This window comes from Oxyura jamaicensis, chromosome 14, assembly GCF_011077185.1.
Source record: "Oxyura jamaicensis isolate SHBP4307 breed ruddy duck chromosome 14, BPBGC_Ojam_1.0, whole genome shotgun sequence".
In the NCBI taxonomy this organism is placed as follows: Eukaryota; Metazoa; Chordata; class Aves; order Anseriformes; family Anatidae; genus Oxyura; species Oxyura jamaicensis.
This window is the reverse complement of record NC_048906.1, coordinates 6,731,295-6,744,317: the sequence shown is the minus strand read 5'-3', so window position 1 is coordinate 6,744,317 and position 13,023 is coordinate 6,731,295. Positions and strand designations below refer to the sequence as shown.

At 41.9% G+C, this 13,023-nt stretch overlaps 1 protein-coding gene across 1 annotated transcript in view; it reads right to left on the bottom strand.

Moving 5' to 3' along the window:
• Positions 1 to 7,911: 7,911 nt before the first annotated feature.
• The window catches only part of LOC118174326, a 153,214-nt gene continuing 148,102 nt past the window's right edge, over positions 7,912 to 13,023 (bottom strand). Inside the window, exons 7-8 of the mRNA XM_035339599.1 lie at positions 12,597 to 12,803; positions 7,912 to 8,254 (exon numbers count right to left, since the gene is read on the bottom strand). Coding sequence (XP_035195490.1) covers positions 8,119 to 8,254; positions 12,597 to 12,803 — 343 coding nt within the window. The 3' untranslated portion in view covers positions 7,912 to 8,118. The remainder of the gene's footprint in view (positions 8,255 to 12,596; positions 12,804 to 13,023) is intronic.

Below are 13,023 nucleotides of genomic sequence, written 5' to 3'. Positions count from 1 at the left end.
CTCTCTACTAATATTATTTTTTTAGGGGTTCAAGTATTTACTACAAGGTTTAGTTTCAGCCTTCAGTGAGGTAGCAAAGGCTCTCCCTCAAGCTCCCTGATCCAACTGATTTAGTTTCCTGGTGCACAGTATGAGCAGCGTGGCTATACCACTCACAGCTCTGGGTTCCTAGCTGAAAGCCAGGATCCTTCATGCCACACTCAGTGCTACATTTCCTAAACTTCCAAATCCTTGACTGCATTCTTAGTCATGAGTTGCAAGAATGATAACCAGCTTAGTAAGTCAGCAGTATCCCCCAAATAAGATAGTAAGGCAGCTGTGTTGGCTCTAGAGTAGCTTAACTTTAGGCTTCTGAGTGTGATGAATTCTTGTTTAAGGAGATGCATTCATAATTCTGTTCCTCCCAAGCAGGTGGTTGATATTTTGAGATCCCTGCTGCATCAGCACTGTGTATATTTGGCACAGAAACTGCATGAATATTATAAATTCTATATTTAATTGAATCTCATAAAGAAATCCTGTAAATCATAGTCAGCACATCAAACAAAATAGAAAATTGGTATGTTGAGGTGTTAAATAACGTTACTTTTTTTTTGTCCCTACAGCTTAGACAAAACTTTGTTGTTTCGTTAAGAAGAAAAACCTGACGGCAGAGTCAGGTATCTGTGATGTAGTTCTCTATCTGAAAATAACATGAAATTCTAATTCTTAAAACAAAAATTATCAAGTAACATGATAAAGCACCTGTATCCACAACAGCAAGCCTCCCTGAACCAGCTCTCAGCCACAGAGGTTCTCTGTTCAGGCTTTCAGCGTAGTGCCACGACAGATTCAGGCTACATCCTAAGTTTTTCTGCTTCTTTTTCAGCTTCCTTGAAATATTTCTTTCTGTTTCTCTCACATGTAATTTGGCTCAAAAAGCACAACATCATTTGCTATGCAGTAGGTGGTGAAACTCCTTCATTGACATTTGTGACGGTTAGGTGGTTATATATATGCTACTATTGTTTGCACATACTGGGGCTGCCAAAATCCTAACTTGTTCCACTTTTGCTGACAGAAGGATAGGCCAGGAGTTCTTGCTATAAAGTTAGATTCTAATGCCATGGCAAAGGACTAAGTCCCAGTAAAGAGGAGGCGGTTCGAACAAGTGTGAGTCTTACCTAGTGAATAAGGGTAAAATCCACATAGAAATTCAAGGAAAAGGAGATTTCTATCTGGTTTTCTTTAGTGGGTTTGAACATGTACCTGACAGAAAACAGCTTTCATCAGTAGTGTATTACTTGGAGTTCTTGGTACCAGTGAATTACAATAAAGTGCTATTTGGACATAGTTTGTTTATAATAAATCTGTTACATCAAACCAAATGAGAGGTAAGAGAGACTTGTGCTAAATGAATGCAGTTCATTATTTAGCCACATCTAGCAAATTGAATACAGGAGCAGGAGCTGAATTCGGCCAGGAGCAGGAGCTGAGTTTGGCACCTGACGTGTTTTGGCATCTTTAGCCTGCAGAGCACTCTTTGTAGGAGAGGACAAGGAGCAACAGCCCTGGGAGCCTTCAGAAACACCCAGTGAAGGTCCTGCATGGCCACATTTTCTTGACGGGCTGCTTCAAGTGCTCTTTAGAGTTATTTGATCTGGTCCTCCAAATCCTATTCACATCACTTCTCTTTACTGCTCTCAGAGTGGAATTCATCACAAGCTGTTTTATCTTGGTGAGCGCTGAGCATGCACATGGATTTGAGTCCACGCAGTGCATCTACAAATAGCCAGGCTGCTGCACAAGGTCCGTGGCCTTGCTTATCAGAGAAAAGTGGCAGAGGACTGAACTTTAGTTAGGCCAAGGAGATCCTGAAGCATTGCACCCCAGGCACTTGCAAGTCCCAGTATGCAAGAAGCAAGACACGCTCTTGCTTGTCACAGGTCGGAAAAAGCTTCTGTTGGAGATGGTTTGTAGATATGTGTTGAAAGGCCTCTTTGATATAAGTGGATAGCCCAAGTATGGCAAGAATGGTTCATGTGATAACATTTGAACAGGACACCTTTGTTGCACAGTACAATAGCGATGCTAGAGAAAAGCAGCTCAGGGTAGCAGCTCCTGTGCTGAATGTAAGGGAAACAGCGAAGGGTAATCTTCACCTGCTGAGGTAAATACTTGTCACTGCCCCTGAAAAAAGCAATTACGGAAGATCAAATGTAAGCTGGTGAGAGAATGAGCAGGAGAAATGGTGTCTGTCATTGGTTTCCAGGGTGCTCAGGGAAGTGGGAACGGGGGAGCACAGTCTAAGCAATGAAGATGGTTACACTACGGGACATACATGCCTTACTTGTTCTTCTTACCTACTGGAAATGATCTGAGGAACAGCTCATGAAGGGGGAGCAGGAAGACTGTTACATGTACCAACGCGCTCACTACAAGTGTGAATACTTGGAGGATTAAATAATGGTGAATAATGTCCTTCAAACAGGCACAACTTCAAGAAGATAGGCAAAGGCCTCAAACGTTTTTGGAGGTCACTGTGTGCAAATGTAATTTTCACTTTTTTCTATTGCACAAATTAAAAAAAAAACATGTTGCCCACCAGAAAAGGGCCCGAGTTTTCCTGCAGTAGAAATCAAAAAGCAACTTTGCTAAATGCGTTGGTATAACCTAATGAGGTCTGAATACACTGTTACATACTAAACAATGCCTGCACGCAGCTTCCTACTGAATTCAGGGGGACTGTTTGTACAGCAAATTACTGCTCTGCCCAAGTCCGTGAGCATCCAGGTTTCCACTAAAATAAGATTACATGTCTATTAGACTATCCAGAAGCTACAACACTGCAATATACTGTATTACCATGCACTGAAGATGGGTCCCTGGGAAATTACTGAATAGAAAGACGTAGGAGCCCAATTTCCTCAGTAACAGCAAATCTCTCTGAAGCACAGCAGTTTCAGTGACGATTCAGCTCTTGGGTCAGAATCCATTTAACTTTGGATTTGGAAAGGCCAGTGCTGAACTTCAGGAGCAGCAGATTTGTGTGTCACTGGATTATAATGGGGAGGCTATTTTGCAAATAACCTGTTCTCTAAAACTGCTGACTGTGAGATGCTTTAGGAATATTGACATTTTGCCACAAGTACAGAAACCTCAAAGTCAACTCTTATCATCAGATGACTTAACACATTTCACTTAGGTAAATGAAACAATCCCCTCTCCTCGTAAAAAATTTTGATAACATCTTTCAGTTATTATGCTACCGTGCAGCATGGAGAGAGGTATTGATCCAGGCCTGCATTTCATTTACAAATGATGTTTATGTTATGACTCTTATTGAGAGCTTTTCTGGAGAGAAAACAGAGGAATATAAGGGGGGGGGGGGGGGCAGGGTGGATAACAATGGTGCAGTCTCCATACAGTTCCTTTGGTAACTTTCCCAGTGCTCTAACGTGTTTACTCCCCACACCGGCATCTCCATTTTCTTCTCAGCCTTGCTCCTTCTTGTAGCCAATTCTGTCAGTGATAGGAGGAACGAACTGGCTATAAGCAGGGACAGTGCTGCTGCAGGTAAATTTAAGAATGGAAAAAACAAAGTTTCACAACCAGAAAAACTGCTGAGAAACCTGAGATCTGTTAATATTTAAGCAGACAACTTCATGCTGATGTCCTTTTGAAATGCTGCGAAGTGCATGCCTCAGGGCAGCCTATGGCAAGGGGCAGCCACTGAGAAAAAGTGGTGCCGTCCTCCTCTCCTCAAAAGGTGATTTGTTTCCACATCCGGAACCTTTCAGTATTTGTATATTTGGTTTCTACAGCATGAATCTCGTCATCTTTTCATGTGTAACACTACCAGTGGTCAGTGTGAGCTCTTTTAGCATTCCAGAGATATTTCAGTCTATTGGCATTCTTTATATCACTGCATTTTGAAATCACAGTTTCATCTGTTGTAGAATTTATTGTGCTCATGTGCCCTCTCTTTCTGATGTTTAGAGAGTTGTTTTACTTCCTGAAAATCAGTGACATAATCTACTTAAAAGGCCAAAGCTGTTCCTTGTGTTCTAAATACACATGTGAAGAATATCAGCTAATTAGTGCTAAATTGAAATGCAAAAGGAATATCCATTCTTTTTAGGTTATGTGTACACACCACTTACTTCCTTTACAGTTTCTGAAGAAAGATCAGCCGCTGCATACTGTAAGTACCACTGAGAATAGTAAAAAATCTGTCACAGAATGATATCTTGATAAAACAAGATGACCTTTAAAGTTGAAGCTGTGGAAGCAAACCAGATAAAAAATGTTTTCAAAATACACCTGAAAAGCACTACAATGAAAGGAAAAATGATTATTCTCACACTCTTAATTGTTTTAAAAGGTTGATACAATTAAAGTAGGTATTATTTAAAAACAATGGGATTTCATATGCTGGCTACATTATTCATTTTTGAATGAACTTTCATTTTTTCCATTTATGAAGCAATGCCAATTTCTTTATGCATGCTTCTCATTTTTCTTCACATATTGTATGGCTAGGACAAAAATTTTCACAGCAGGAATTGATTACTAGCTGGTCACTTTAAGCTATGTGGTCTTCCTTCCTTGTAATTATTGAGTGACTCTGTGTCCTTATGCCATTTAAAAGGTTTCTGCCAGCAGACAACAGCTGGGGTCATTCTTATTGCTCCTCAGCAATCTTGTTCAGTACAAAATATCAGAATTCGCAAAGGAGTCATCCACTGACTCAATATTTCTGTGTACAGAAGCTCTCCTGCAGGGGAAGGGAAAAAAAAGGAAAAAAATGTAAAAATATCTACTAGCACCAATTATATTGGCTTCTCTTTAGATCCTGGTCCTGCTTTGACAGTTATACTCAAGTGAATTTACAGAGTTGGAGCCAGGGTCTTTTCCTATATTTTTATATAATGCCTTACAAAATGAATTCCTAATCCTTGATTCTGACCGGGTAGAACATCTGCCCTAAATATAACAAATATTAAAATTCCGGCTTCGCTGCTGATGTCAAACAGAAATAAGAGACTATGAGGATGAGCAGATTTGGGGGGTAGGAGGGGGAGGGATATGACAGGACAGGTGACCTTTCCTAAAAAACACAGTTTGGATCTATAGATTAAATATATTCTCTTTGAACAAACCCATTACTGTGAAAATAAAAATCAGCCAGAAAATCCACAACCATGCATGGCTGTGGAAACAAGTCAGTGGGAGGGAACCTGTTATTAATCAAAATCCTGCTCGCAGTTACGGACCTTGTGAAACATTCAGGTGCTAAACATTAGCCCTGTTCAGGACACTTTCCTGGCTCACATTGACTGAAGAGGCAGAGGAGGGATCTTGAAATGACTGAAATGTGGAGCTAAGACCTACATCTGTTGACAACTGCAGCTCCTGTGGCTGAGGAACTGAAGCAGGAAGAGCTTCATCAGCACATATCAAGGCAGGAAACATAAATGTTTTATGTGCACGTCTTGTTATTTACTTTTGAAAAAAACTGTGACTCAATGACAAGTAAGAATTAACATGGTAAAATATACCCTGTGTATCCTATTTTTAAATTCCATACTGCTGGCATGCAGATTTTCCTGGAAAAACAATTCTTTTTTATGTCCTTCAGCTGGGATGCTACAGTAGTTAAGTCACTATACAGAGATGAAAGTTCTTGGAATTTCAAGGAAGTTCTTGGATGAAGTCCTATTGCTTTCTTTCTTTCTTTCTTTTTTTTTCTCTCCTTTTGAGCCCCATGGCATACCTGGAGCTCCTGTTTGGACAAATGAAGCTTATCAATGTGATTGCAAGAGACAGAAAGACGGGTTATTTTAAAAAATACCTAAGAAAAGGCTAGAGGAATCCTATTTTCCCCACTCCAGCACGGCTGGAGCACTGCTGTGTTATTGTGCTGCAGCTCCCTGTAAATGCCCACAGGGTCAGCATGTGATGCCAACTGTTTTCCTGGTGGAAGGGGATTTAAGGTCTCTAGCCCCAAAGTCTGAGTGGTTCCCATAACCCTTTGAATGTAGGATAGCTGGCAGCCTTGCAGATAAAGTTTAATCTACCTTGAAAGGCCAAACTTCACAGTTTGGGTTTCTGTTTTCATCCCTAGTCTACTTCTGTCTGTTTAATAGCAAAGGAAAAAAAAAAAAAAAAAGAGGTAAGAAACTGGAGACCTTGAGACTGGGACCTTTTTACTGTCTTCATCTTAGCCCAGGAGAGGACATCAGTGTTCCAGCAGGGAGAATCTTTCATGGATACACAGGGATATGCAAAAACAATGTCTCAAGTGCAATCCCATATCTTTACACAGTGTCTGTTTTTGAAAGGTATGGCAAGTGTTTTATATCACTCTCCAATATGAGTTGAAAGTGAATGAGCAGCTCTGAGATAGGACTAATTCTTTGATGTTAAAACTCCGATTAATTTAACTCTTTCTGGCTGTGGAAGAACAGTTTATGTTGTCATAGTAAAAAATCGGTGATGTTAAGATATTTGTTCTTAACATCAATGGCAGGGAGATCTACAAATACTTATTAATAGGTGACCCTTGACTTTGACTAGCATCTCTGAACACTACTTCAAGTGAATAAATCAGGAAAAAAATTCTCATAGACATTCACTAACACCCAGTCTCATGAAACACCCTCAGGCTGTTTTGATAACCACAGCCCTATATAAATAAGTAATACACGTTTTCTTAATCTCAAACTTGATTCTGTATAGCACGTAAATCTTACCTGAAACTAGACTGGAACCTGCTTGGATTAATGTATTCTTTGACCTATGTACCTTAGAGGTGCAAACAGCTCCATGTTCTTTTGAAAAACTTGCATTAATTCAGCTGAAGTAACAGCTTCTTCTCTATTAGCATCACCACCTGTTTGCTTTTATCATATCAAAGTGAAATCAGGGAGTCCAGTTTACAGTCCAGTTTCTTCCAGTTACAGATTGGAAGAAAATAAATGTTTGCATTATGCATAAAGAAGGAAAGGAAGTGTTCCGCTTGAGGGTTATATTTTCCCTGATGAATACAACCACCCACTTTCAAGGTGTGTCTACAAGCAAGTGCAGACTGTGCTGTGCAGCGGGCTGCAGGATTTGGTCTGTCATGAATACAGGAAATAGCAAAAATTACTTGCAACCCTGCAACACTCACTGTCAAAACTCTGAGCAGAAGGGAACTGCATCCTTTGCAAAAAGTCCAGACTTTTACCTGAGGAGGTTAAGGAGATTAACAGGGCTTGTTCTGTCCATTCCTGCCAAAGGGAGAGATAGTACCTTAGCCATGCACCATCCCAGGTAACTTACTGCAAGTGCTCTGACTCAGCCAGAAATGTGCAGGTGGTTTTCCATCTCCTTCCTCTCGTGGATGAAGAGAATTCATTTTTGATGCTCTTCTTTGTTTGGTAGCACCAATTGCTAAGGTTATCACGCATCGCCACGCATATCTTGTGGCACTTCCTGTTGCTCCTGTAGAGCTACTCACGTTAGCTTTGACCTGCTCAGCTTGACCATGAACTGCAGATACCAGCACTGATCCTGGAGTCGTGGACCTCTGTTCATTATAAACATATACGTCACATAATAAAATAAACAAAACAGGACATCTCTTCCTATTCTCTGCCTGCCTGAGTGTGCTGCGGTTCTGTGTGTTCAGACAATTAGTGGTGTGCTTTGTTTCTGTGTTTGGACCATATGGCTAAATCTCAACCCATATGTTACAACGGTGCAATTGAAGGTGATTTGGAAAGGCACCCTAATTAAACAGCACAGTTGGCTAGCTAGGAAATTCAACTTGGTGACTTAACTTCGCAGTATGGGGCAATTTGGAGAGGTTGTTTTGACACGTTTGATTTTGATAGCTGAAACAAGCATGTAGAACATACAGGCTGTGTGCATGCGGCCACTGTTAACAAAAACCTACCTATAGGAGACAAACATCAAGTGTGTTTGCAGGCCATTCCTGGATGTGTTCTAGAGAAAGACATTGCATGTGTGCATACGATTATCTGTGGCAAAACTGAGAGGATTATTGATGTGCCTTGATACTCACATCACCCTGTGTTATGCAAATGGAGAATCCAGAAGAACCACTTCCAGCAGTCTGCTGCTGAGCATACTTCACGTATTGCATAACCTGGCTGCAGTGAGGCCAGAAGTTGACTGAAGATTTATATCCTCGACGCTCTGGTTTGACACTGGTGACAGATTAATCCTGAGAAGTGCTGCACCGCAGTATCTCTTTATTGCTAAGGACCTGCAGAAAAGGAATGAAGTGAAAAATGTAAAGTAGGACCCCAGCCACACTACTGCTGCTCTTACAATGGCAATAATCAGGCCAGGCAAGGCAACAAATGAAAGCTGTAAACCATCTTCCATGAAACCATGGGTCATCAGGTCAAGTCCAAATATTAATGTACGGCCATTTTACTGTCCCAGATCCAAACTGATATGATAGCTGAATCACAACTGGGATTCAGGGAAATGAGAGAAGCAGAACATTCCCTCGCTGACAAGAAATGAAAGAAAACAAACTGTAAAAGCACAGGATGCACTGACTCCACAAAAATACCGTTGTTCTTGTCAGTTCCTTCTGCCTTAATCATTTGCCCTCATCTTCATGATGGGCGTTGAGAAATCAGTGCCCAACAGCACTCACTGATGTCAGCGCTGAGCCTTGGCTTTGGGATATCGCATTGCAGTCACTGATTAATGCCTCTGTGCTGTTAAATGCTTTCATTCTTCCAAAGGGAAAAGAAAAGTACAATAGGGACTATCACAGAAGTATCCTGGGCTGACATTTTATCCTCCTTCTGTCATGAGCTCAGAGGCAAGAACAGTGGAGAAAAAGAGAAATGAGCCATTAAAAAAATGAGCAAAAGATGACACTCAGATCATTGCATGTCAGAAATGCCATACAGGACCCGACTATTGTCCTCAGTCAGCAATGACATCAGTTTGTCACTGTCTTCAGTGTTATTTTACTGGGTCCCTCAGAGTTAACTGGACACAGCACTACTCAGCCAACACCTGCCAATCACATTCTAAAAATAACGTTCAACTGTCATCAAGTTATTGGAATTCTTGACTATTTTATATGCTGGCCACCCTGCCTCTTTAACCCCCTGCATCATTCTTGTGTCCTGTGTGACACAGGAGATTTCAGTTAAGTTGCAAGTGGAGATGTATTGAACCCCGGGGACTGGATAACTCTGGGTAATAGCTGTAATACATGTACGAAGGGGCAGTGGAAAGGAAGATTTAATCAGTATCTGCTACTGTGGGATGTTTTTTTATTTTTTTCCTCTGTATTGTTTTTCTGCTTTGGCACGTCCCTTACCAAACCCCTCTTGTGGTTTGCAAAAAATGAGTTTGACTTTTTCACCCTCATCCTTCTGGATTCCAGCTGGGATCAAACACTGAGATTCTTGGTATAGCAGTCACATTCACAGGCTTGCCAGTTTCTGAAAAATAACAGCCTGGGTACACTTCTCTGTTACTGTATATGTATGATAGCTCAGCGTATCAACCTCTAGCAAGGAATGAGATGTATGAATATAGTGCAGTGCCCATGGCATTGAGTATAAATCCAGCACTGGCTCGCAAAGTACTAACAAGTTGATTGGAGCCCACCAAGGGGTACCAGACTCAGGGAGAAAAAGGGGATGTTGAAAGTGTTGGAAGGAAAAAGCTCCTTTGTGGAGCTTGTAACAGCTCCATGGGGGAGAGCCTAATGGAGAACTATTTTTGTTATTTTGGGGAAGTTCCCTTGGGATTTAGGCTGTGTGGGACCTATATAAAGCCTAAAGGACGCTAGTCTGTTTCCCTCTCCTTTCCTCCCCTTCTCACAACTCCCTGAAGAAGGAACCAGCCTCAGCCAGCTCCCTTTGGTTTGTGCACCACCCAAATCCTGCAGGAGTTTGTCACAAACCCCACAGCACTCACAGAAACTTGCCAAAAAGACACTTGCTACATCCAGCCAAAGGCACATAGAATAGATGATCTTGCCAGAAGCTAAATTCTTGCTAATTCTCCCATTTCACTCCATATGTTATTAAACATAAAGTATCAGTGAAATACAAAGCTCACAAAAGAATGACAACAGAGAGAAATTTCTAAGATGCTAGGAAAAAAGACTCTAGGTTCTCTTAAACAGCTTCTCAATTCCTGAAGGAGATACAGCATGTAATTCTGTCTCTGAATATTTATACTATTTCATTCTCCCGTGCCCTTGGTGAGCTATCTGAATAAGGTAGCAGAAGGTTCATCTGAAAGGCACAGAAGTTTTGTATCCAAATTTTCCTTCAGCATACATTTGCGAGTTTTTGAACACACCCTGTCCCTGAATGTGATTTTTAATTTAAAAAAAAAAAAAAAAAAAAAAAAAAAAAAGCTCTGATGTTTGATGTTCCGCTTTCTTCTTTATCTTCCCTGCAACAGCTGGCAGTACTACTGCCAGATGCCACCAAAGCCTACAGAGTATTACAACCAGGCCAGACCTAACCCTGGGCTTGAAAGAGTGATGATGTCTCGGCTGCCGCAGGACACAGAGGAAATGAATGAGACAGAAGGAGCTTGCCAGAAAGCTACAACTTCCAACTATCAAAATATCAAATCCAAGAGTTAAGAGGTAGCTTGGTAGCTCCAACAGACATACATACCATACACACTTTTTTTGTTGTTAGTATTCTTTGATGGCAGTTTATTTTCTCAAGCAATTCTTGGGCTTTGCACGTGACTTGCAGAATATGTCCGAATTGTACAAGAAAGGAGAAAGAAAATAGGTCTGGAGGTGCCACACACAGAGAAATACTTCTGTGAAGTCAGAAAGAGGTGCTAACAGTCTTCTTCCTTACTAGTGGCCAAAGAAATGCAATGTTATTTTGACTAACAATCCAGTCAAGCAGAAAGCCATTTCCATACTGAACAGTCTATGATCTCTCATCCACCTGCCAAGTTAAAACAGGCTGGTCCTATTTCTGGTAACAACCAAGAAAATTCAAAAACACGTGTGAATCTCTTGATCAAATCAATGCAGTCTTTTTTATGAACTCAAAGCAAGGCTCAACCACCTCCATAACTATGCACCCTAACTGCTCCTCCTTCCATCAGAAGCTGGCCTGGTTGCACTTACTTTTGATGGTGATGTGGCAAAGCTGCATGATTTTCCAGCAGCTGATTTGCAGTGATGTCTCATTTGCACTCCAGAGGTTTTTGGGAACCTCCCCGGGGTTGTGGCAGAGCCGCCCCTTTCGATCCCCTCTCTGATCTGCAGCATGTGTGCATCAATGAGCCTGGAAGTTAGCAAAGGACTTTTTTTTCCAGGGTATTGGATATTCTGTGGGAGTTCGAGCTAAGGCAGTGGCTCCTGAGGAGCCAACTGGAAGAGGTAATAGTGAACACCCAAAACCAGAGTTTTAATGGAGCTTGGCCAAAGCAGTCCAAGCCAACAGATCACTGGAAACCAACAAGAGCCATCTCTGGGGACTGCCCTACTGCACATACATTTGGAGCTCAAAAAAAGGCAAGAAAGATCTCAAGGGGCATGAATCAGACTGGTTGAGCAACACTGGGAACTTGAGCACTGCTGCAAGGCCAAAACTTCTTTGCCTTATCATATCCAAAGCTCATTAAAACAAAACAGTGCAAAATATCAGAGAAACAAATTGATCCAAATGAATATTTGGAAGAAACTGTTAACAACTTAATATATATGCCAAGCTTCCTCTTAGGAACAGACTAATTCTGTACAGACATTCCTGACGGGGAGATACATCCATAAAAACATGTTGTCACTGGGGCTCAGAGCAGCGTGGGAACTCATTTCTGAATTAGCTTCCAGGCACAACTCAGTTCTCCTCCCCCTACATCAAGTTAAGAGCAGCTACCTCTCCTCATCTCTGCAGGGGTTAATCCTGGGTGTTATGCAGGTACTGGGATTGCCCTGAGTTTCCATGGTGGAAAGAGAAAGTGGAAATAAAAAGCAGCTCCTTGCCTGATTTGTGGAACATGCAAAATACAATAGCAATAAAAAAAGTAATGAGCTCATTACAATGGAAATGGACTCATTACCACTGCAAATGCCAATCATATACGTGGCCAGGTTCCTCATGGTGCAGGGAGTTCTTTAAACACTGTCCTTCCCTGCTTCAGGAATGTGAGTTTTATTTAAAAACATGCAATCCTTCCTATTCTTGGGCTGCTGTCCTCTCAGCTCTCCAAAACATCTCAGTGCAATGTTTAATACCTGGGAACAGGCAGTATGCAGGGGCCAGATGCTCAGCTAAAGTAGCACATCCCTGTGCACTGCTCTGGGCAGAGGCGGGGTCCTTCCCCTTCATGCTTCCATTACAGCATGAAAAAGGGGAATAGGACTCCCTTTATTGGCAGGAAACGCCCTGGGCACACAATGGGAAGTTGTGTTTGCAAATATTTTAAGTGGGAGGAAAAAAAGAAATTTCCATCAACACGCTGCTAATGAATTCAGGGCACTTACAGACGAGGAGCAGGAACAGGGACAACAGCACAGCTTCACAAGTCTTAGGCCAACGAGTGGGTGCACAGCATGCAGCAGAGGTGTCCTGCTGCTCCAGACATACCTGTCTCCTAGGAAAACGTTGGGAGGGACAAGGGCATCTGCCTGTGGCTGGAGCACGCTGTCCTTTCTTCTCCTCACTACAGCCAGGTGGTGTGGTTTCTTTGCTTTCAAAGTCCCAGGCAGAAACATCTCCTTGGCTGAGTGCACGCTGCTGCTGGTCACCCTGGTGAGGAAAGCAGCCAGGAGTGGGACAAAACAGGGGCAGGTGCTGAGAAATGGTGTGGGAAGGCACAGCAAAGGAAGGTCAGACACCAGCACCGATTCCTCCTCAGTTCAGCACTGCCAGGCACAGAGCATGCCAAAGCCCTGCAAAACGTGCTGTGTAGATGTTAATTGAAAAGAAAATGCCCCTTTCATCCTCTATTAAATATCTGCATGCGTACCACTTGAAAGCTACAGTTGAGCTTCTCGTGTCTATGTATTTACCT